Source organism: Podarcis gaigeae, assembly GCF_964106915.1.
Source record: "Podarcis gaigeae genome assembly, chromosome: 1".
NCBI lineage: Eukaryota > Metazoa > Chordata > Lepidosauria > Squamata > Lacertidae > Podarcis > Podarcis gaigeae.
In genome coordinates, this window is record NC_139678.1 from 90,306,966 (window position 1) to 90,332,209 (window position 25,244).

At 40.6% G+C, this 25,244-nt stretch overlaps 3 protein-coding genes across 5 annotated transcripts in view; 2 read left to right on the forward strand and 1 right to left on the reverse strand.

Annotated features, from left to right (window-relative positions):
* Positions 1-17,573, forward strand: part of PTPN4 (protein tyrosine phosphatase non-receptor type 4) — an 85,478-nt gene extending 67,905 nt beyond the window's left edge. For 2 of the 3 annotated variants that reach the window (XM_083737425.1, XM_083737427.1), the window contains 7 exons: positions 1,748-1,838; positions 1,931-1,992; positions 2,652-2,798; positions 3,488-3,616; positions 5,600-5,748; positions 7,782-7,917; positions 9,683-17,573. In XM_083737425.1, the coding sequence (XP_083593551.1) occupies positions 1,748-1,838; positions 1,931-1,992; positions 2,652-2,798; positions 3,488-3,616; positions 5,600-5,748; positions 7,782-7,917; positions 9,683-9,766 (798 nt within the window). In that variant the 3' untranslated portion in view covers positions 9,767-17,573. Of the gene's footprint in view, positions 1-1,747; positions 1,839-1,930; positions 1,993-2,651; positions 2,799-3,487; positions 3,617-5,599; positions 5,749-7,764; positions 7,918-9,682 lie in introns of all 3 variants that reach the window. The other variant, XM_083737426.1, reaches the window with a different exon arrangement.
* LOC310851962 (uncharacterized protein) lies at positions 5,212-24,376 on the reverse strand. The gene is made up of 4 exons (XM_083754638.1): positions 22,622-24,376; positions 21,778-21,941; positions 21,120-21,263; positions 5,212-5,348 (listed from the first exon to the last, which is right to left on the reverse strand). The coding sequence occupies exons 1-4, from the start codon at positions 22,634-22,636 to the stop codon at positions 5,297-5,299; spliced, it is 375 nt and encodes a 124-aa protein (XP_083610764.1). The 5' UTR covers positions 22,637-24,376; the 3' UTR covers positions 5,212-5,296.
* Positions 21,760-25,244, forward strand: part of EPB41L5 (erythrocyte membrane protein band 4.1 like 5) — a 56,802-nt gene continuing 53,317 nt past the window's right edge. The window contains exon 1 of the mRNA XM_083738631.1: positions 21,760-21,893. The gene's annotated coding sequence lies outside the window, so the exon portion shown is untranslated. The remainder of the gene's footprint in view (positions 21,894-25,244) is intronic.

Sequence of the window (25,244 nt, forward strand, 5' to 3'; positions counted from 1 at the left end):
TTACATAAAATCAATTCAAAGCTCAAAACAGCTCTGCCAACTGGGATATAAGTTTTAGAAGGTTTGTAAAAAGAGAAACATCTTTAGCGGGAACTTAAAAGACAATAAATATAGCTAAGGGCATAGAATCATAAAATCAGAGAGTTGTAGAGTTGGAAGGGACCCCGAGGAGCATCTAGTCCAACCCCCTGCAATGCAGGAATATGCAGCTGTCCGATACAGAGACAGCTGCAACCTTGGCGTTATCAGCACCATGCTCTAACCAACTGAGCTATCCATCTGTGTGATACACAATGAGAATGAGTTCCAAAAGGAACTCACTAAAATTCCAGTTTCAATATTGTGCAGAATGGTCCCCCTGATAAGATGCAGGATGCTGTCTCTTGCAGAATACAGTGACTGGGTATGTAGGGGAGCAAGTGGTATTTTCAGTAGCCTGTCCCTTTTGCACACCAGTAGCTAACCGGCAGGGACACGGGTGGCGCTGTGGTCTAAACCACAGAGCCTAGGGCTTGCCGATCAGAAGGTCGGTGGTTCAAATCCCCACAACGGGGTGAGCTCCCATTGTTCAGTCCCAGCTCCTGCCCACCTATCGGTTTGAAAGCACGTCAAAGTGCAAGTAGATAAATAGGTACCGCTCCAGCGGGAAGGTAAACAGCATTTCCATGCACTGCTCTGGTTCGCCAGAACCGGTTTAGTCATACTGGTCACATGACCTGGAAGCTGCCTGTGGACAAACGCCAACTCCCTCGGCCTATAGAGCAAGATGAGCGTGCAACCCCAGAGTTGTCCGCAACTGGACCTAACGGTCAGGGGTACCTTTACCTTTACTAGCTAACCGGCAGCCTGTGCAATTCTATCAGGAACGGCATAAAGGATGGCAGTATTACACCCTAGTGAGCAGTCAAGCCGCTACATTTTACATTAACTGTAGCTTCCCAGTCATAGGTCACATAGAGCAGATTGCTGTACTTAAGTGCAGAGGTCAGCCTATCCCAGTCCAGAAACAGCCATAGCTGCTTTACCAATCCAAACTGGTAAAAGGAACTCCTAGCTAGTGAGGTCACTCTAGCAAAGGAGGTGTGTCCACGAGCAGCTCCAGTCTGTGAAGCTTTAGGAGAGCATGTCCCTGTCCAGTTGACTTTGGAACTTCCCAACCACAGTGCCTCTGTTTTGCCGGGATTGAGTGAGTTTATTGTCCTTCATCCAGCACACCACTGAATCTAGGCATCAGGATTGCTAACTATATAAATCAAGAACTGCAGTTTGTAGCTGGTGCAGAGAATAGGGTAACCGTACCCTTTCATTTGAAAGACACAGCAAGCCAAACATTGGTGTGGCAGTAAAAAGGACTGAAGAGGAGCAAAGTGGCTGCAAACTCCTCTCCCATTCATATAGTTTCAGTTTGGCCTACTGTGCCATGTGAACCAGGTCTATCTATATCTTGTCATTTCAGGTAGGTGATTCCACATTGCCTTTTGCTCGTGGCTTTTTCCCTTAAAGCAAGGATTATGCAGTTGCTATACATGCCAGCCTTCAGACATGTTATTTGATGCAAATTTTAGGGGTAAAGTTAGCTTACTGGAAAAAAACTGCAAAAGTGTAAAATGCATGTGATGCTTCTCTTTTCCAAGCAGGGAACAATATGTTCGTGATAAATGTCTTTTGTTTTGTTTTGTTTTTCTACCATGTCTCATGATTACTCAGATTCTGCTTGTTACAACCTGCCATTTTTGTTTCTGTTCAGCAACTTTACAGGAAGAAGCCTGGGATGACAATGTCTTGTGCCAAATTACCTCAAAACATTTCCAAAAATAGATACAGAGACATTTCGCCTTGTAAGTGCTTCCATGGATATCAGTTAATGCATTTCATTGGTTACCATTTGGAGAATTTTACATAAGTGTTTGTTTTCTTTTGTTTTTCTCAGATGATGCTACACGGGTTATTTTAAAGAGTAATGATGATTACATCAATGCAAATTATATAAATGTGAGTTGGAGATTACCATTTCTCTTCATGTTAATTCCATGTTTGGATTCAGCAGTGAAACAATTAGCCCTTTGGATTTTAAAGATTTATTTTAAAATTTCATTTGATATTGCTTAGATATATTCTAGTTGGTTAATGCAGTTGTAACATAGATGGAGAGAATCCTGCTCATGTAGTTCCTCATGTCTGTTGGAAACAGAAAAGCTAATAATTTTTCTGGGTATTCCTTCCCCAGGTGTTAAAAAGTCCTTGAATGAACTTCCAATTAAAATAGGGGTTAAAGAGGAAAATATCTTGACGTTTGGTCAAACTGTTTTAGAGTAGCAGTTGACAGTTAATTATGCAGTAAAACAAATTTCTAGCTTTCTGTTTATTTCTAAATATACTTATATGCTGCAATTTCATAAAGCACTTTAAACTGTTTACATTGATTATATCTATACAAACCACATTAAAAAAACTAAATTCACAGATCATCAGTTGACTATTTACAGAAAACGTTTCCTTAATCGTCATCATAAGCCTTGTGGCATAGAAAAGCTTTCAACAAGCATTTAAAGGTTAAAATAGAAGGCACCTGCTGAAGATTACATATGATTTAGGCAAGAGTACACAAAATTGTGAAGTTACTAAACACATTCTGCAATATTTTTTTTTAGATGGAAATCCCTTCTTCCAGTATAATAAATAAATACATTGCTTGCCAAGGTCCTTTACCAAACACTTGCCCTGATTTTTGGCAGATGATTTGGGAACAAGGCTCATCTATGGTTGTAATGCTAACTACTCAAGTGGAACGGGGAAGAGTAAGTCAGTCTGTAATTTTAACTCTTAAAAGCTTGTAATTCCAATGCAATGCATCAGGAAGAAATTAATGTGGCCCATGTTTTAACCAACCTAACTCACACTTCCTAAACCAACATGTGAACTAAATATTGTTCAAGAGGATTGTCAATTAGTTTCAAAGGATAACACTATTCATTGACTAGCCTGTACTAGGAACAGCCTAGTGAACTGGAAAGAGAAAAGTTGTATGTGCTGAGAGAGTCCCTGTTTGTTCTTGTGTTGTTAGGGAGTCTAGTTTAGATAAGATTTTTTGGGGGGGTGGGAATAAATGTAAATATATTTTATTTCTTGCATTTGCATACTGCATTGCAAAGTACTAAAATAAGCAAATGTTATGAAATAAAAAACAGAGTCTTCTCAGGCTAAGTTATGTGGTTCTACTTTTTATAGTAATCATGGAGTATCTATTTTCATGGTCAGAATCGGGTTTAAATATGAATAGAAACAAAGGAAGTATCCTAGCTAAAATCTTTCTTTGACAATTTTTTTTTAAAGGGCTCTTATTATTTCCTTAAAACAGTGTACAAGAAATCATCTTATTGCATGTTTCAGATAACAATGAGAAGTAGCTAAAATTGATCCAAATGCAACTTTTGGAATCTAAGTAGAAACTTTTATTTTTTAAACAAAAACAAAAACCTGTTGACAGGTGAAATGCCATCAGTACTGGCCAGAGCCCACCGGAAGCTCCTTGTATGGGAATTTTCAGATCACTTGTCATTCAGAAGAAGGAAATCCTGCCTATGTCTTCAGAGAGATGACAATGTCTCATCTGGAGGTGAGAGAGACCATTCACTGGCTATTTATGTAATTTTGTGAAGCCCTTTAAAACTAAAACCATCTCACTGCAACATTAATCTTTTGATTGTTCTTTTTAGACTCCCTAGAGAAATGGCCCACTGTGTCACTATTCCTTGTTACCTTTTGTTGCCGGGTCATACTTTTGTTACATTCCATTTGATCCAACGTATTAAGCTTGGGGGTGGGCAGAAATCCATGAGACTGTATGCTAATTAGCTATCGTAAATACATTTTGTTTAAGATAATGAAATTGATGCTCTTTTTATGATATGCAAGGCTGTCATAAAAAAACTAAAATGCTGGCTGGGGTAGATGGGAGTCCAATAACACATGTTGGCTACTGCTGGCTTAAACATTTATCACTGTGAACTGTAACGTAAGAAAAATGTAAGTTTTATTCCAATTTTGTTGTTGCTCACGGAGCTAGCACAGCTGCCTTGTGGATCTGTTGATTCTCCACATACTTATTTGTGTCGAATACAGCAACATATTTTTGTGGCATTTCAAAGACTTAACAAATTTATTATGCCATTAGCTTGTGACTAGTTATACACTAGCAGCTCAGGAAAACACTTCACACATCAGTTGAAATGGACTCTAGTTCATGCTGTAATAAATTTAAGACTTTAAAGGTCCCGTAAGAGAAATAAAGATACAAGGCAGAAATTAGGTAAAATGGTAGACTAGTGCTTTTCCTCAGGAGAAACAGACTTCTGCCAGATGCATGTGAAACACAAAATCTTGTATGCACTTACGTCTACATAAAGTGGCTCGATAAAATATGTAAATTTACCTGTTTTGTATTGTCAGGGTTTCAGGGACAGAGAGCGAGGGGGAGGGGTCCCAGGGCGACGAGGAAGAGGACGACGACGACCCGAGGTTGTCAGTGAGTCCGTCAAGTGAATCCGAGGATTCCCAAAAGGGAGCCCCCCTGGTCAGGCCAAGGGGCAGTAGAGAGGGAAGCAGTCAGAAGCAGGGGAACGAAGAGGGAATCCCCAGTGGGGGTTGGAGATCGGGACCGGCCTCTCCGTCGGAACGGAGTGAAGGGGGTGGAGTTGCCAGTGTGTCAGAAAGAGCAGAACAGGAAGCAGAGAGGGGAAGGAGTTCGGAGCAGAACGTCCTGCCGGAAGGGGAGGAGTGTAGTACCGAGAGTAGCGTAACGGTCGAAAGGAAGGTCAGAGGCAACGTACGCGCGCCAAGTTCAAATGTGGAGGCGCGCGGAAATGAGGAGAGCCCTGAGGAGGAGCCTGGTCCCAAAGCACGAAGGAGGGGGGAGCAGGCGTCAGAAGACTCAGCCTCGGGGGAGTCCCGGAGGGAGGGAGCACAGGGGGGCAGGAAGACCCTGCGGAAAAGGAAGGAGAGGAAAAGGTGGAGCAGTACAAGCCTCTTAAGCTGGTGCAGGGGCGGGACTGACTCAGAGGGGACTTCTAACATCTAAGGGTAACAGATGCTGAGCCACGGAGCTTGGATGTAACGACAACAATGTTCTTCAATAAAACCTTTTGTATATAACTTGGACTGGATTTTGGTCTCTTGTGAGCTGGGACCTCGGGTGGCTCTGACATGTATCTTTAAAAGGGGGTGGGGAACCTGTGATCGCCCAGGTACTGTCAGAGTCTACTTCTCAGTCCCAGCCATGATCACTAACAGTCCCAGATTATGGGAATTGTAGTCTGCCCACATCTGAAGGACCACAGGTTCCCCCATACCTGTTTAAAAGATTATCTTACCTTTAACCTCAAATCAGCACAGCATATGGCCCATGGGGTCTATTTTTGAAAATCCACAGGACACTTTTTAATGATCTTGCACTTCGTTTAAATGGCATGAAGCATCTAGATATTTTGTGACACGTGAAAGTAGAAACTTGAAACCGAGATAGGTTGACTTCGACAATTAAACTTGTTATACGAAAACACTGAAATGATCTATTACATTTGAACAAATTTTGTTTTGCTAGAAAAATGAGGACCGTCAGCTTACTCAAATCCAGTACATAGCATGGCCTGATCATGGGGTTCCTGATGATTCCAGTGACTTCCTGGATTTTGTGTGTCTCATCAGGAAAAAAAGAGCTGGCAGAGAAGAGCCAGTTGTTGTTCACTGCAGGTATTTAGCTTGTAGGGAAAACTCACTGCGCCTCCCCTCTCAAGATTTCAACCAAAAACCTTATTTCATTTTGTAGCCACCTTCCTTTTCAAATATAGAGCTGAATTCTTGTTTCTGTTAAATTAAAAGAAACAGTTACTTGCTGTGTTCTTTTGACCTTCTGGTTTTGAATGAGAATAGCTTTGCCTAATTGTCTGGAAACATGTTTTCATGCTTCATAAAGCTATGATGTCTTTATGTGCCAGAACTGGATAGGAAACTAATTTAGGAAGCCGTACTAACCATGCATGTGAACTATGAGGCTAAAATAGAAATGGCTAAACTGTCTTAAAGAGGGGTACCTTACTAGTAATGTACATAGTACCGGTAATTGTGCATTGTATTGTTTAATACATGTTGCCAGCAGCATCCATGGCTTCTTTATTCTTCCTTCTGGCCTAATAGCCAGTTCTTCAGTTTCTGTAGCTTTTTCATCTGTACAGCAGCTACAGCAGTTCTGTCCCATGCTGCTGCTGTGCTTCTAAGCTGTTTCTGGTCACCTACAAGTGGTTTTCACTCAGAACAGGTAAATAGGCTAGGGCTCAGTTTCAGGAGCTTCATTAACCAAACATCAGCTGCTGGAGACTGTATAAGTGGGTTCTCCCATTACACTGTAGGTCAAAAGCATAGATACCAGACTAGAATTATTTAATTCTTGTTTGAAGTTCTAATTGTTTTCATATTCAGCTTTGGATTTTGGCATCATCACAAGGTCTGAGGTCAAAAACAGTATCAGTCATGCCTCATTACAAAAATGAAATTTATTGAAATGTATCAATGCCACATTGTCTGGTCCATATTCTTTTGCTCCCTTTCCTATGTGTATGTGGATGGGCTTTGATTTGATAATTCAGTAATAACTGACTGGCATCTAGTTGAGACCTGGCACATAAAGCATCATGGGTGGGATCTACGTAATGAGCCATCAGCGGAATGCAGTGGGGCTCCCCCCACTCCATGCCCCCTGAAATTGGCTCTAGGGTTATTCAGTGAACTCCCTGAACAGCACACACAAGGGGGAACTGAATGATTGCACAGGCAGAACATTCATTCCCGTGCAACGCTGAACTCCATCTAGTATTCCAAAAGATCTATTCTCTTGCTGGGCTCTGGAGTGGAAATGGGTACAGTCAAACCACTGTTCCTGAGCACCTCTGTTATCATACGTTTCGGCTCCCGAACACCAAAAACCCGGAAGGAAGTAAATGCTCCGGTTTTCAAATGATTTTCAGAAGCCGAACGTCCGATGTGGCTTCTGCTTGAGTGCAAGATGCTCTTGCAACCAATCGGAAGTTGTGCCTTGGTTGTTGAACATTTTGGAAGTCAAACAGTCTTCCAGAATGGATTACATTCGGCAATCAAGGTTTGACTGTATCTGGGCTGATAATCCTGGGAATTATGCCCTATTTTTCTCTTTATCCAGCCTTCAGTGTTTGCTACCACAAAAGAAAAAATTTACATAGAATTCTAAGAGATAAACTAAGCACCAAAGGATAATTATGGATGCAGCAGCGCGCCAGAGCTCAGGAAGACCTTGTTACTCAAACCATGTTGGATGGAGCCAGAAAGAGCAGCTCCTGGCTATTTCTTGAATATTAAGAGATCTTGAATATATACTGTTACTCTGTACATTCTAAACATGTGGATCACATGGGTTCTAGTAAGCAAAACACCCAAATAAACTACATAAGTCTGAAGTTAACATACCTTCACTGCCTTTGAAGGGTTCCCTAACAAGTTCAGACCCAGCTGTTTGCCTATTTGTGTGATGTGGCTGCTTCCCAAAGAACGACAGTTACAAGTACATATATATTATTTCTCATTAAATCTACTCTCTTTGTTATGGGAAAAAATGTGTTCATTTAGTGGCGAATGCTGCTGCTGTATATGTCAGCTAACTCAGAAAAGTTTGACTTAGGCCACTTAATTATATATATCTCCTAAGTGCTTTAAAATATTAAATGTGATAAGAAGTAGTCCTTTTTATTTTACAGTGCCGGGATTGGACGAACAGGAGTTCTTATCACTATGGAAACAGCTATGTGTCTCATTGAGTGCAATCAGCCTGTTTTTCCCTTGGATATTGTGAGAACTATGAGAGATCAAAGGGCCATGATGATCCAAACTCCTGTAAGTTATTGATACATTGGAACAAACTGCTTCCAGTTTCACAGATGCCTAACAGTGACTTTTAAATAGATGGCACTTAACTGAATTTTAAAGAAAGAACCAATTTAAAATTTAAAATAAGTATTGATTTGTATGTAACTTGCAGCATCTGCTTTGTCAAACAGATGTTGTTTGTTGCTGGTAGTGGTAGACAGTTATGAGAGCAAAAGATACAAAACTTTTAGCCACGCGTATAGCCCCCTTGCATGAGGGAGCAAACAAACCAGGAACTCTTCCATTAATTATAGTTTCTCATGTCATGCCTGCTGGGAAGCCGTGGTTAAAGCCATAGTCTGAAGTTGGCCTAATATCCTGGCATTTTCTGAAGTCTATATACTATAGGTTTTTTCCCATTTTCTCCAAAATGAGAAATTATAGTTAATGTAAGACTTTGTTGATTGCTCATTCATTTGCGTTATAAGAGGAGCAAAGGGGCTATGCGTGGAGCTAAAACATTCACTTGTATTGGCTTATGCTAGCCTGACCCCACCCGTTGTGTTTGGTGTCCAACACCTGCTTTCCCCTCCCTCTATCAAACAACAAAGGAAATGATTAGCAAGGTCAGAGCTGATGCTATTCATCTTCTGTGCACACAGTACAGGAACACCATCTGTGGACTCCAGATGTTTCCTCCCCTCTTCATAGCACACTTCCATGCATGGAGTAGGAAAAATGTACTTGCAAGAATGTTTCTGCTTACATATATCTTTTTCTGGATCAAGGTGCACATATTTGATGTAGAACAAGCAGTTAACCATACACGAGTTTATTTAGAGATCATGAAATGAAGTGAAGGCTTGCTTTTAAGTTCAAGAAGGAAATTAAAACACACATAGGAAAAGTGATTTAGTGTTTTGTTATCGCCATCCTAAAGCTGAAGTCTGAATCTTTCCGTTTCCCCTGTAAATGTTCATACTTCCACATGTTATCCACAAGGTGGCATTGTCCTAGGTTTCATGTTTTAAATGTGAATTTAGATTCACCCTATATATTAGAAATTACATAGCTATTGTCTTGTGCGAACACAAATTTCTTTTTTAGACCTTTCTTTCTCTAGATGCACTAAAGACTGATTATACGCTAATAAAAACCTGAAAAAGTAGCCTATGGATATTATAGAATATAGGATGTTATATAGAACCTAGAATTCGTATTTATTCTAATGATCAGAGTGAGCAACTTGAACAATATTTTAAAAAGTTGTCAGTGGGAGAAAATCTCAAGGCTGCTACTTAAATATGAATTTCACATTCATTCTTTGTTTTTTCTTTTTAATTTGCAGCCCTTGAAATGTAAGTTTATATATTTGTATATGTAAACTTTTAAACTGTTGTATCAAACTGTCACTTAAGTACTGAAGACTTCCATCAGCAAAATGGAGAAGGAAACAGTTTTTAATGAATCCCCTTAGCCCCGTAGCCCCCCTAAGGTTTTCCAGAGCAGATTTAGGAGGGGTGAGAGGAGAATAAGGGAGATTTTTAACAATTGTTTGCTGATGGATGCCTTACCATCAGTTGTTCCACAGGGTTGGAGTCGGAGAAAAGCAGAGAGGAAAGCTAATCCCCCCCCATCCTACCCCCCCGAAGCCTCTTCTGCAGCATGCTGGTCACTGGATCCATCCTGTAGTATTTTCAGCACAAAATTCTTCAAGTCTTTTAAGTTTATCCTGATAGTTTCTCCAGTTTGTTTTTCTGTGACTTATAAATTATTGCACTGTTCTTTCTAGAGTCAATACAGATTCGTTTGTGAGGCTATTTTGAAAGTGTATGAAGAAGAACTTGTTAGACCTTTAACGACTTCGCTGCATTAATAGAAAACAAAAGATACCTTTCAGAAGAATCCATACAAGACACTGGTGTGCCATAACATTACTTGCAAGAAATGGTGTCTGAAAACAATGAAGAAATGAAAAGGACATGGAAAAAACTTCAGCACTATTGCACTTTATGTTGAAACTGAAAATTGGTCTCTAAAACACTATGATTTTTCTGTGTTGGAAGACTCTTTCTTCATGCTTTGCTTCGAACAAACCAGACTTAAGGAACTCCATGACTTTCCAGACATCATTGTAGTGCCATACAGTCCCTTTTTGTTTGAACTGCTACAAAAAAAAGGCTTGGAACACTTTTCACTCTTTGGTTGACACCTATGTCTTTTTAAAGCAACAACAATACACACAAAGCCATTTCTTCCAATGCTAAATTTTGCTGTGTTAAGATCCTTGCTGTTTTGTTTTGTTTTTTATTTTGGTGAAACATTAGCAATATTACTACTACTAGACACACTGCCTACTGAAGCAGCACATTTTGCCCAGTGCCGTTCTAAGGATCTAACCTGATTAATAGTGGAAAGCTACATTTTCGTCTAACTCGGCAGTAGCTGCATAAAGGCCCGTTTAACCAGCATCTTATTTAGGTGGGATAGGAGGGGCATTTATTTTTGACCTGGTAGCTCTGTTTCTCAGCATGTCACAACATTGGTGTGTTTTGTAACATCTGACGACATTACCTAATGGGAATGAATGCATGTGTTTTGTCTTAACCCCTTAAGTGCCTTGAGACTTACAGTGTATGTCTTTAATGACAAGGCACTTGTATTGGCCCTAAAGGGGGAAGTATCATCATTGTAACATTTACTTTAGCAGGTTCACACTTTAAAGCATGGCCCTTGGTGCTTAGAATATGGTACTTAGAATACAATAGGGGGTCACAGAAATACCATTCCTTCTCTTTCTATAAGTACCTGCATGCTACTATGGGTAGCAAGAGCACCCCAGCCTATTAAATAAGTAATAATTGTTTACTGCTATGAAATGAAGTGGGAAATCTGACACATTCCTTTCAACTGGTAAAATATTTGCAACATCAAATGTAAAGCCAGTAAATAGTTTTAGAATTTCTTTCTTTTAGCCTTCCAGTGAGAAAAAAAAGCTTTGTAATTGAGTATGCTATACCTTTTTGATAGTTCTGATAACTGTTTTAAAACTTCAAGGTAAGCTTTCCCCATGACCTGCTTGCCAGTTACATTTCCTGAGTCCACATTTGTGCTTTCTTGAGTCATGTTTGTGCTATACTGTGTTATGACAAGACAAAAGTGGAGGAAAGTGCATAAAATGCCATCAGCTTGTTCCCAAAACATTTATGTTTTCCATATGTTCTTTGGGATCTCTGTGTTCTTTTGTGCTTTTTTATTTGTGTGCCTCTTTTTTTGAGGTCATTAGCATGTATGCAGTTGGAAGCACTTAATTGATACAGAATCTGAACTCATTCTAGGGTCATGTAAAGGTTTTTGTCTCCTTTTTATTGAAGAAGAAGAAGAAGAAGAAGATCTGAGACAGCTTCTTGCACAATATGCATTTAGGATTCAATTGTTTCTTTATGAAAACCTACGCTGCCCTGTATTAAAAAGGTTTGAATAATTACTGAATTTTTTAAAAAGCAGAATATGCAGACTATAGATGACAATATGAGGTTTGTCTTTTCTTTAAAAAAAAAATTATTCTCCTCTATATGTACTGGGAGGGGCTGCAAATCTGCTGTATAAAGTTTGTACCCAATGCCCTGAAATTGGTGGTGCAAAGTTGTAGCAGCTCTTCATCATGATACCAAATGAAAGAGAACCTTTATTTTTTTCAAAAAAGCAAAACCTCATCTGCTGGCCTGTTTGTTTATTTTCAAAGCAAATCCAGTAGTCTCCATTTCTGGTTTTGAAATTATTGCATTATTATCCTTTTAATATAACTTCTTGAGTCAGTGTAGAAATGAATGCTAGTGTCAATTCCTTTCATCCAAACTGTAGTTTCAGTAGGATGAGGTGTAATGGGTTTCTTAAAACAGACACACACACCCCTCAGTCTCTAACTGAGCATTTGTCCAGGGTGTAGGAATACACTTTTGTCTGCTCTCACAAATTAGCATGAGTACTTGATAAACTGCTACTTTTGACAGCTCTGAAATTGAAGCGGGATAGTGGATTCAAATGTTCTACATCAATTGATAATTGAAGGATCCAGTGGCTTTTAATAGTTTGTTTCTGTTCAACACAAAATGAAAGGCTGAAATGCATTTTTAAACTATGCTTCAGACAGTTTCAGATTACCCAGCACAATGTGAGTAACTGCTAACAATATTGCAGTGCACTCTAAACCATCCTTAGATGTTAGTGCAAGCAATGTAAAATCCTTTTTATAGAAAGCCTCCAGTAGTTCTACCAACCAGTCAGGTGGCAAACAGGAATATAAATAATGCTATATACTGCATATTCATATTCTGTTTTGAACCGCTTACTTCAAAAATGGTTTAATACCTAGAGAAGGCTTTCCTGATTTTAATTTGGAAATTGTTCTGTGCCATAGTGTTGGTTATTTGCAGGACTAATTTAAGCATTTGTAACACATTAAAGTAAATACTAAATTACTGCATCCATTCTAGTGAAACATATGTTACTATTGCCAACATATGTTACTGTTGCCAACATATAAATGAAAGCAGCATTGCCCATTTTATAAACTTATACAAGGAAAATTACTAGAGAGTTGTATATCATTGATATTTTAAATAAGCTGATTTTCTTATGTGAGGTTGCCAAAGCAATTTGAATCCATGAGAAACATTTATACCACATTGTATAGTTTTGTTGGCATATATTTTTGGTACTTAGGATGTTGATCTGACATATAGGCAGAAACATTAGCTGCCTTCAGGCCTCCATCTCCTCTGATATAAGCTGATTTAGGGCTTGCTGGTTAGCGGCAATGAAGAAATATGGAAAGAGATTAGTTTGGTAGGGTAAGCAGCAGATAAACAAGCCACAGGAATTTCCCTCAAATGCACACATAATAAAGAAAGGATAACAAATTAAAGCATTATCATGCCATAAAAGTGGATCTTCACAACATGCATCTTCCCATAGTGGTATAAATAGCCTTTTACAAGTATTTTTATATGGCCTAAAAGTTAATACTGTTCATTGCTTTGCATTGGGTTATGAAGATCTGTATCAAGCTAAAAAGAAAAGGGAAAAATATTTTTTGTATGTTTTTTCATTCTGTACAAAACATGAATGTATGTTTCAGGAATAATGACATATAAAATGATGGGTGTTATGGATGTTGGATTTTATGAATAATTATTTTCTTACTATTTGCTAAAAAAAGATGGGAGAGAAAAGAATCATATGTAACACTTCCTGTTGCTGTTGTTGTCGTTGTCGTTTTAATTCAGGTTGTTTTAATTGTAAATAAGAGCCATAGGGAAATGGTTTAGTGCCAATGTATGTTTCTGATGTATGTTTTTTGTGTTTTTGTTTTTTATCTTAAGGACTGAAAACTATGATTATTTAAAGTACTTTTGAAGGTTTCTAATGCAGAAATCTAGGACTCTTGAGAGACTTCTTAAAATTGCTTTTTTGCCTTTTTAGGTTTGTGGCTTTTGGGGTGGTAGAGGTATACCTTGGAGAAAGTTAAATATTAAGTACCCTCAGTGTCAGTCATTCTCTGAGCAGCATGACTTTAAGTGTGCCAGCTAATCATGCCACTTAGAGCATAGTCCCTCCAAATCATTGGAGTAGACATCCACTTCCAGTGCTGCAGTAATGTCCCTGTGTTAACATAAGAACAGGATTCCTGGTTGTCCCTTAGTGGTTTTCCTATGCATCATCATACATGCATCATTTGAAACCAAGATCAGCATAAGGCCACAAATTAAGTCTAAAATATAAGACATCTTCACTGATGTAATAAAGCCTATCATATTAATACATTGTAATCCAGCCTATTAACATACTAGAGAAATATCTTATAGGGTAGCAGTATCCCACAGCTCCCAATTTAGAAATGCTGTCCTATCACAGAAAGCACAAAATGCAAGTGCAGAGAGCTGGGGAGAGGTTTTTAATGGAAGTATAGTATGGCTTGCACCTTGCCACAAGCGATGTGCAGATTTAGGTTTGTTGCATCTGTGGAAGGTTGAAAAGCAGCAGAAATGCTTCAGTTGCAGCTGTGCATGAAGGCCCAGAAGAAGGAAATGTTGTATTGTAGAATCTCAGCAGTTTTTTTTCCATCTGATGGAGCAGAACTCTATTATTTTGGGGGGAAGGGTCTGCTTGATAGGGGGCAGAATTACTAGAGTGTAACTAAGAATAGGCAGTGCGTGGTTGGCAATGAATGGTTACCCAAGCTCCTGAAAGTCTTAGGAGTTCTTGCCATATACTGTATCTTGCAGGTGCTGTTCCTCAGTCTTTGACTTGGCTGTTGGAAAGCAGTGGAGGCACCTGGTACCACCTGCACTTTTTAAATTTCTGGCCTTAAACTTGTCTGTATAGTTAGATTCACAGATCACTTAGATCAGCATATGCTGTGCAAGAGAAAGTTCAGCATATTATGCAGTCTCTCCTATTTTTATGTCCCAGCATGTAGCAAAATACAGACTGAATCCATGGCATTGTAAATATTCATGCGCAGAGAGAGGGGGAGAGAAGCAGCCCGAGAAAGCAGCTTGGGATGTGCAGGGGAATTGCTCATTGCACTGGTTATTAAAATAAGCCTCTGGATGTTATCCACAAGGCTCTTGGGGTGTTGAAATGAAGTTGTATGTTGACCAGAGGGTTCAATGAATTGTGTCTCCTTCCCTTTTTACAGTGCAACTGTAAGCAGTTGATACTCTTCACTGCAGTCCTTGTTGGGCTGAGAAGCTGATTAGGGTGCGGGGGTGGGGGGAATAGCTTCAACCAAGTGAAGTAACAGATGCCTTATATGAATACAGTGGCTTGGATCCAAAGGCATTCTTGTGCAAGTGGCAAGCACTTGACCACAATTTCTGCTGATTTTCCTCCTACTCCTACAGACCCTGTACCACATCACTTGCCATGCTAGAAGGTCGCTTGACCCTCAGGAGTATAATTTGGAGGCTTTGGTGAAGAGGAATGGTGGGAAAGCCCATATCTTTGGATGCAAGCTGATAATTAAAAGTCTTGTAACTTACAATCTGGGAATCATCTTAAATTATGTGTCCTAGATTTCCTGCAGATATCCCTTGGGTCTCTTGTAGTAGCTTGTGTGTATGTGTGTGCATGCATGCTCTTCCTAATTTTAATACCCAGCTGCCATGTAGAAACAAACACAAGCCTTTGTTTCCATTATTATGCAACACTAACTTTCAGTTTGCGCTATTACCACTTGCAATGGAGGAAAGGAATTTTGGGTACAGATGTTAAATTGTAACCAACAAGTTCATTGTATAACAAAGCAGTATATTGATTTGTTAAAATTGCAGAACCAATTTGGCAATACTGGAAGTGACGTACAGGAAAATCAATATGTTTGCTTTGATTTAGTCAATGCCGCCAAATTAGAAGAAATACAAACCAAAGTTAAAATGGTTGCTTCTCAGTCTTCGGAATGGTATAGTAAAAAGATTAGGAGAAAATCTTCTTTGCCTATCCAGAACTTTGAATGCTTAACTTTAACAACCCATAGGCTTTCACATCAGTTGCAATCTGTGTTTTTAAGAAAGTTTAGAAATTATTTGCTTTCAATCATTGGAGGGCAAGTGATGAAATTGTATTGCCTTTAAACCAGAGGTGACTAATCTGTTGCCCTCCAAGATGATGTTGGGACTCTTAATTCCCAACAGCCTCGGCCAGTGTGGCCAGTTGTCAGAAATGAGTGTTGTAATTCAGCAACTTCTGAAGGGGAACAGGTTAGCCACCCTGCCTCAAACCCAATATTCTGGCCTATGAGAGATTTGAAGACCACTATGTTAACGCTTTGGAAATGGCTCTTTGGAAACAACCTTGATGGACATTATTTGGTGGAATTACTTGATATTTAACACATTTTAAAATATTTACTTTTTGCCTAAATTTCTTGAATTTCAAATAGTAGCACTTTATCTAATGCTTTACTACTGACAGAAGTTTTGGAGAAAATAAAATTTGCTACCAGGTTGGAGAGAGAGATACTTAATTGTTTCCTGTGCAGAGTTGATTGGGATTGTTCCTCGTGTGAATTTGTTTTATCGGTGCGCTACGCTTCTGACCTGTTTTCATCTGTTTTAAAATGCATTCTAGGAAGCTAAACACTGTGTACACTACCACACAGCATACGGACCTTAAATATCAAGGCCTGAGTACCATTCTGTAGTTCTCGTACAGCATCCTGTTTTGTGGTATTATAGCAGTGCAACTGTTGATAAACATATTTCTGGTTTAAGTTTTAAAACCCTAATCATCATAATGATACTAAAAGTAACCCCCACAATGTAGCTGCTTACAAGTTCTGATTGTTTTTTCTCAGTGGATTTCATTTAATTTAGTAGTTTACTGTGCCTAGGGTCTCCAGGGTTGGGCAGAGAGTTTTTCTATGTGCTGCCCCTTGGCTCCATCCTTGTTGCTTCCAGACTTTAAAGACCTTTGGGAGTAACCTCTGAGGAAGAATAGGGAGTTGTGGTTAGGGGGAACATCAGTGCATACTTGGAAGTACTTCTGTGTATCCAGCGAGCTCTCTGAATCCTGGCGTATATATTTATAGCTGCTTAGCATTACTAATATTTGCATAAAACTCTGGAAACCGGGGGTGGGTATTTAAGTTGTAAATTATAAAGAATAGATAATGCACAAAAATAGTTTTTAAAGGGAAAAAGTTGCAATTCCTTATACACAAAGGCTATAATATGGTTGGAGCAGTTAAAACAATTGGCACTAAGTTCCTTTGTATTCCTCTATAGGAGTATGTCCACAAACTTCCTGGTGCAATTTGAAGGGGCTGGGCTTCAAATTTAACATGAATTTATATGGCTCTGGTTGTCCTAGCAAATACTAAAAAGAAAAAGAAAAATGTGATTTCTCTAGTTTCCCCACCCCCCCTTTCCTGTCACAGGTGCTATAGTATATGTGTAAATGTAAACCTAATACTGTGTCTCGATCATAATCCACAATCCTTTTGGGTGCCCAAATTTATTTATTTTTGTTGCTAGGGGTAATGAATTTGCATTTCCCCCCCTGTGACGTTGCATTGTCCAATTCAGTTGGGTGTTGCGCTGCCCAGTGAGCTGGCTTTGAGCATCTCAGTAGGTCATCTCTAATATAATTGTGCATCTTCTGTTTACTACACAAGTTTATCTGATATAGATTTGTCTTTTGAATTTATGTGTTTATTTTATTTTTAAGGTAAAAAAACACTATTTAGCTAAGAACCTCTATGCTAAGCAGCAGGAAATGTGCTCCGTTGAAAATGACATGCACTTGAATTTGGTCAACACTGGACAATGAAAAGAATTCAGCATTCATCAATGCAGCTACTGTATGCTTTAAAAGGGCCTTATGTATCTTGCCTGCATTGGGGTAAAATGAGAGTTCTTGCCATTAATAAAGTACACTAATGTTCTACATACTATACCAGCAGCTCCCCAGAAATGAAATATAGCATTTAACAAATCTTGTTTTTAGTCTTAAGAGCAACTTCATTATGTGAAATATATGCTGTTATACATATTTTGTGGATATATTTAATTTTGATTGACAAATAGTTGTCTAGGTACAAACTTGAAGAAAAAAACATAGTTTACTTGTGGATCTTAATTGTTTAATTGCAAAATAAAGATGTGCTTTAGTAATTTAAAGTTTGGAGATTTTTTTTATTACTTAAAGTTGCTAGGTATTCTGCAGTACTGATAATTATCAGTGGGTTTTTTGATCTTGGTCTTTGGACAGATTTTTTTGCACGCAAACAGCGAGGGAATTGCTGCTTCATTTGGTTGTAAACTTACAATATATGGAAATTCAGTGATACTTAAGCATTGTTGATCCCATTGTGAACATGCTGCCCTTACCAGAGTTAATACTAGAGGTGATCTAACCTTGGGGCTAGTGTGTGTGTGTGTGTGTGTGCGCGCGCGCGCACGCGTGCAACACACACACACACACACACACACACACACACACACACACCTCAGTAGTGATAGAAGAGTCTCCTGTATAACATGCTACTGCTGACCACTTTGCTGTTTGATCATGCACATTTATCCTACTGAGGAATAGTAATACTAGTCACAGATAAAGACAGAATTAAGTTGAAAATAGTGAAAAGCCAAGGCTATGTTAACAATATTCTGTTTTGGAAACTCTTAATGTGTTTGCTTGTTTGCATTTATTTTCCATCCCCAAGCTCAAGGTGGCGTACGTCCATTCCTCTCATTTAATCCCCACAACAACTCTCTGAGTTAGGTTAGGCTGAGAGGCAGTGACTGGCCAAGATCACCCAGTGAGCTTCATGGCTGAGTGGGAATTCGAACACTAACCACTATACTATACTGGCATTAACTATAGAGAAATATCAGAGGACCACAGCAGGGTTAAATTCCCTTACACCCATGCCGTGTTTCTATTCATGTGTGATGATGAGGGCATACTGGCTACTATAAAAATCAGCTAGACAAGGCCAAACAATGTGACAAATCTGTTTCTCTACCTTGGGGTTCCATTTGCCTTCTACAAATCACAGGTTTCTGCTTCTTCAGGATAACTGGGGAAATATTTGAGCAGGGGATGGAAGACTACAATTCTCCATTGCCTTACTTGGTGAATCGTGTAATTTGCCAATTATTTTTATCTTAATATTTCAAGAAAAAATCTCACATCTCTTACCCTATTTTATATACAGTGGTACCTCGGGTTAAGTCCTTAATTCATTCCGGAGGTCTGTTCTTAACCTGAAACTGTTCTTAACCTGAAGCACCACTTTAGCTAATGGGGCCTCCTGCCGCCGCCACGCCACCGGAGCACAATTTCTGTTCTCCTCCTGGCAAAGTTCTTAACCCGAGGTACTATTTCTGGGTTGGTGGAGTCTGTAACCTGAAGCGTATGTAACCTGAGGTACCACTGTTTATATATTTTGCCACATCTTAATTCTGTATCCCTTCTCAGTAGAAATAGGTTCTGTGCAATCTAGTCCTGAAATTGTTTCAAACAGTTCTTCCAGGTATTCTGCTAAATTGGTATAATCAACCTTTTAATACCTTATCTTTACCCCTATATTTCTCTTTTGTCATCCAGTTCTTCAATTATTTCTTGTGTTTTATCTTTTCCCCCTTCATTTCTTCCTACAAGTCTTCAGACTGATACTTTCACCTTACATGTTGATCAAATACTTTTAAAATATTCTTGCATTGTGTTTACAGTGTGTAGAACTAGTGCAGATTTGACCTTGATCTCAGTGCCCAGCCAGATGCCCACAAAAACCTGCAAGCCAGACATGAGTGCAGCAGCCCACCTGTGATTTCCAGCAATTGGTATTCACAGGTACTATGCCTCTGACAATGAAAGCAGAACACGGTCACCTACTTGCTACTGATAGTGTTGTTTTCCACAAATTTGTCTAATCCAGTTTTAAGGCCAAGTTGGAAGCTATGGCTGCCTCGTATGGGAGCAAGTTCCATATTTTAAACTATGCAACTGATTCAGCTCCATTCAGATGTCCACTAGTTCTAGTGTTAGGGAGAGGAGAAAAACTTCTCTTTATCCAATTTCTCCATGCTGTGCATAATTTTATAAACTTCTATCATGTCACTTCTTTATTCCCACTGCAATCCTAACACTGCAGGGGAAGGCTGGTGCATAGCCAAGGTAGGCAGGTGTCTTCAGAGATGTAAAAGATTTTGCCATGCCTCTTGGGCAGCCCAAAAGACCTCCACATGTATTAATGAGAGAAATTTAATTATACCTGCCCTTTAAGTCTCAGGTAAAGGGCACAGGTGATTAGTTTGGACTTCAGGCTCTGTATCACTGAGAAAAAGGAAAGTTCCAGAAATGCTGACATGCATACGACTTTCCCTACAGCATAAGGCACACTGTGCTGCCTTGCTTACCGTCAAATGGTTTAATTGAATGTTAGGCTGAACACACCTTTTTGGCTGGTATCTGCTAACACAAGAAGCTATTTGCTGAAAATTGCCTTTGGATTTGGGTAGTAGGTGTATGGAACTGGTGCATATATTTGGCATGTGTGAGGGTCTTCTACACCATACATGGCAGCGAACCCACTTTTCCCAATGAATGCACACTCAAAAAAGTGAGGTGGGGCCAATCCTAAATCTCTGAGTGATCAGGGATGGAGAGCCTGGGGGTTCTCCAGCTGAAATAGTGAGTATGCCCCTACTTTTCTAGGTTGCTTCCAAAGAACCCGTTTGTTGAACATCCTAATTTGTTTGCAGGGAGCTTGTAAGACACGTGTTTTATCAGGTGCCGGGCTGTTATACAGTGCCATGTCAAGCAATTGTCCTGCACACTTTCCTGTCATTCATCACAGAAGCCTGGGTTTTTGTGGAAGTGGGTTTGTTGCACAATAGCACGAAAGTCACCCTCCATGGACAACCTGAATTTGCCAGTACAGTGGTACCTCGGGTTACATACTCTTCAGGTTACAGACTCCACTAACCCAGAAATAGTGCTTCAGGTTAAGAACTTTGCTTCAGGATGGGAACATAAATCGTGTTCCGGCGGCACGGCAGCAGCGGGAGGCCCCATTAACTAAAGTGGTGCTTCAGGTTAAGAACAGTTTCAGGTTAAGTACAGACCTCCAGAACGAATTAAGTTCTTAACCTGAGGTACCACTGTATACAAATGAATTGTAGCAGCAAAACAGAATGTTTGGAAGTGCTCCTAATAATTTTTGCTTAATATGGGTTCATTGCCCCTTAACATTGTCGTTATGGTATCATATATAGCTGGGTGGGTGTGAATGTGGTAATCCTATGCACATTTACCTGTGGGAGAGTAAGCCCCCTTGAACCGCACGTTTACTTCTAAGTAAATAGGCATAGGATTGTGCTGTAAATATTTTTTGATCATATATGCTGGGGCAAGGAACTTCTGGGCTAAGAGAATGTTGGTTCCTCAACCTAATTCTATGTGATTTAGGGACCCTAGGGAGCGAAGGGGGGCACGGGACGGGCCTTAAGCAAATGGAAGGAGCCCTCTGCCAGCTATGAGGTCAGGCTTCTGGCAAAAGGGATCTGTCCCCCCTCCTCCCAGTTCTTCACCCGCAGCGGCTGCTGGACGAGGGGCGGGAAGAGGAGGGATGGCCCTGCCTACCTACCACCAGGATGCACCGCCACGGATTATCCGCCAGGGAAGGCAGTCTTCCATGCATGCAATATATGCGTCTTTACCTGCGTTTTGTGCACGATGTATTCGAGATGCACGGAGTTGGGCCGCGTTCCCCACTTGTTCGTGTTATCCTGGGCGCACTGCTTAGCATTTTAATATAAATCGTCGGCTGCGAGAGCTGACTCGGGCAGTGTTGCTTCTTCCTGCTGATTTAAAGTAGAATATATCAGCGATGGGGTCTTGCAAGGGATTATTTAACCCCGGACTTTCTCAACTCGCCTCCCCAATTAATTGATTGATTGATTGAATTTATATACCAGAGGTCTCAGGGCGGTTCACAGAACACGGGTTTAGCCCCCCCCCCATACCTGGAAACATTAGGGCTGCATCTCCAATATAAGCAAGGGAGGCGCTTTTCCCCTATGGGTAAAATATCGGGACCTGTTCGGAGGCGGCAGAGTGTCTTAAACAAAAAAATGCATTTGGATTTTTAAAAATGTGACCGGGGGGCGGGTTCGTGTGATGCAGCCAGGCTGCCTCGTGCTTTCTGGAAACGAGAGGTGGTTGTTGACCTGTTTGTTTTGTTGCTGCTTTCCCTTCTCTCTCTCTCTCGCGGCGGGAGCTGGGAGAGGAGGAGGCCCGAGCAAGGGAGGGGAGGGAAAAAAGAAACACAGGGCGAGGTGGAGGAGGAGGAGGAAAGAGGCGGCTCCTTGGCCTTACTCAGCGGCCATTTGCCTCCGCCCCTCGTCGCTTAGCCGGGAGTGCTTCCCTTCGGAGGCGACGCGCCGGTCGGGAAAAAGCGCAGCTGGGCGAGGAGAAGAAGAAGAGGGAGGCTGGTAGGTGGCTTTGGGCGTCTGGGTCTCGCGGAGGCTGTCGACCGTTTTCTGGAGGGGAAAGGCGGGAAAATAATGTCCGGGTTGGAGGGGGGCCGGGGGGGGGAATGTGCGCTGAGAAGGTGCGTCTCTCTCTCTCTCTCTCTCCTCCCTGTTGCGTTTAGCCTGTTGCTTGCTTGGCGCTTTCCGAAATATCTCTTCATTTAAAAGCAACATCCAGTCCTCTCTCTTTCTCTCAGGGTCTCGTTGCCCCAAAGCGACGCCTCTTACTTCCCAGGCGTTCCCGTGGCTCTCCAGCCTTTAGCGCCCGCCCCATAAGTAGCTATGCCTTTCCGAGTGTGGGGCGACGACGACCGCCCGCCTTGCTGACGCTGCCATGCCTTTTCCCAGCCCCTCCGTCCTCACCTTTCCCCTCCCTCCCGTCCATCCGCCTCCCCCGGCCAGTTGTAAGTTTCTGCGACCTAATTATCACAGCCATAGGAAGCGACGACAAAGGGGGGGGGGTGGCGGCGGGCGTCAAATCCCGACAAAGGGGGGATTAAGGATGGGTTGAAATGGGAGGCGGGGGCAGAAATCTGTCAGGAAGGGTTAAAAAGTGACCTTTTTCATGGACTGGCTTCCTGTTTACCTTTCCCTGTGTCTTAACTCCCCTATAATCAAGCGCTGTGTTTTCATCGGCTGCGTGTTTAGGTATCTCATCTGAGTTTTGACGTTGCCCTCAAGCTTCCTACCTTTGTTCCCTTCATGTTGTTTGGGAGTGATACTTTAGTTTACTCCCCCCCCCCCCCCGACAACGCTACAATCCTTAATATAAGGGGTGTATTAACCCCTATGTATTCCCCCCCCATCCACCCAATTTCCATTAGTGCATAGCAACCATACTCATTTGCTTCATATTCCCCATCTTTTAACTGTGGAGAGGAATAATGGAAGATGTTTCATCACCTTAGTGTCTAAACAAAGAGGTGTCATTAGTTCAATCCCAGCTCTGTGAGACCTGAAAGCATTTATTTCCTTGAATGGACGTGGATGTAGTTAGTTATGATGGAAAGGTACTCTGTGCCTTCTTGGGCATTATTTTATTCACATGGTCCCATATCTATTTCCTTTCTGGTGTCAGGATGCTATGGCCTCATTCTGAATGTGTGGTCCTCCCCACTATAGTCAGCAAGTCATAAACAAAATTTGGCTTGCTGGTGAAATAAACCACAATCCCTGGTTTGGGCATAGCAACAAGCCAAACTTCATGGCTGCTTGTTCGTGCAAGGAAAAGAGTGTAGAGAAGCAGCTGTGATCATGCAGTGAGTTCTTGTTCACAGTAAGCCATTAACCATGTAGTGTGCAACACTTGCCACCTCCTACCCCACCCTGCTTCTCATGTATATTCATCTCCTTTGTCATAGCCAAAGGAATTTCCACTTACTTAAAACTAGGATCCTCAAAATATGAAATGAGCCCCTATGTGGAGCTGAACAGGTTTTTTTGTGGGGTGTGGAGTTCATCATGACTCAGTTCTTACTGATTACTTGAATATGCAAGGAGGTAAAGCATAGAACACTTCTTCCCAGTTTCCAGTCATAATAGACAGCTCTGAGGCAACCCGTTTGTTTTGTTGACAAATGATGCAGAGACAATACTGCCACCCCCCTTTAAAATGCTCAGTTTTTGCAAAAAAAAAAAAAATCCCTCTTCTTGAAACCTGGTTCAGAGTGATATTTTCCCCTTTTCTAGAGACCAGCCCTGTGCCTGAAACAAAAATACACTCTGGACCCTTCTTGTCTGGTTATAGTTAATGTTTGGAAAGACTAACCATAGTCTCGAGCTATATATTGAGCCTCTTCCCTAAACTGTATTGTTTGTTATTCTTACATCTACCTCTTGACCTGTCCTGCTATTATCTGTTGGGTATTGGGGAAGTGGTCCTTTTTCCAGTACTACTTTAGCATCCTATACATATCATAGATATGCTGTCCAGGGTTATGCCACAATAGTAAAAATATTGTGTGTTATTCAACCAAGTTTTGCTCAGAGTAGACCTGTTGAAATGAATGGACCTAATTTAGTAATGTTCATTAATTTCAGTTGGTCTAACTCTGTGAAACTTAGTTGAATGCCACTCATTGCTGTTATGTGGGTTTCCTCTTTTACTTTAGACATCATGAAACATCTTGTCAGGAGAGGAAATTTAAGCTTGAACAGTTCAGATAGTTGCAGTGCAAGCTGTTCTCTGTTTTGAATATTTGTTGAGGGCTTGTTCAGAAACAATAACATACTGTATGCTTGCCAGTTCTGATATTTGCAGGCTTCACAAAACAAAACTGATTTGTTGGTTGCCTAACCTTGAAATAAATTGGCAGTGTTGTTCAGTTTCTTTAAAAAACAAACAAACCACAGAAGAGGTCTTAGTTTTTATTGTAAATCACCTTGGAACTTTCTCAGTGGAAAGTGATGTACAATTCTAAATCTTGGGGAGTGTCGAGGTTATTGTGCTTGAGGTTTGGGGGTACATTTAAAAAATAATAATAATAAAATAGGGAGATTTGAGGTGGCTTTGCAGTATGATGTTGCACTGACTGGCAGATCCCAGACCTAATTCCAAATTTTGTTCAGTACTCATTATTGGCCTTTAAGAGCCCCTCTGAAGTTCCATATCAGTGAGACACATGCGTTTTTATTTAATAAACACACCAGTTGCACAATGACTATGTCATTTCAGCTTTAGCTTGTTCACATGTTGAACAAAATTCCTTGCATGTGTTTTACTGGTTTTCTGAGCTGCTCTTTCATCAGCTTTACATATCACATAAGAGATCATACTGTAAGATATGTGCATCTACATCGAGGTGAAAAGATGCTCTCGGCAGGTGTGAGTTCCACATCATCTTCAGTCTATGTGTTTATGGAAAGGGGTACAGGGTGGCTCAGCAAACAGGTGTGGCAATGAAAGTGGGTCAGGCATTCTAGTATCTGGTAGTGAGTACTTGTCAGCCTCAGGTTGTATGATGTGGGAGGTTGCACAATAAAGGGCTTTGAACAATGAAACGCCTTAGAATAAATACATGTTCTTGTTCTCCAAACCTTCCACTAGCTATCCTATACGGGAGGGGACAATAGTTCAGTGATGCAGCAGGTGGCAAGCATACATAAATGCCAGCTTCAGTTCAGCTTCAGAAGCTTGAATGAAAGAACTTAGCTAGAAAAGATCTCTGTCTGAGACCTCTCAAAGCTTTGCAAGCCAAAGTAGATAATATAGAAGCAGGTGAACCAGTTTCAGTATGAGACCGCTCTGTATATATATAAGAATTCAGAGATGCTATTTTCTAAGCTAGAGTTATTTAAAATCCAAGGAACAAA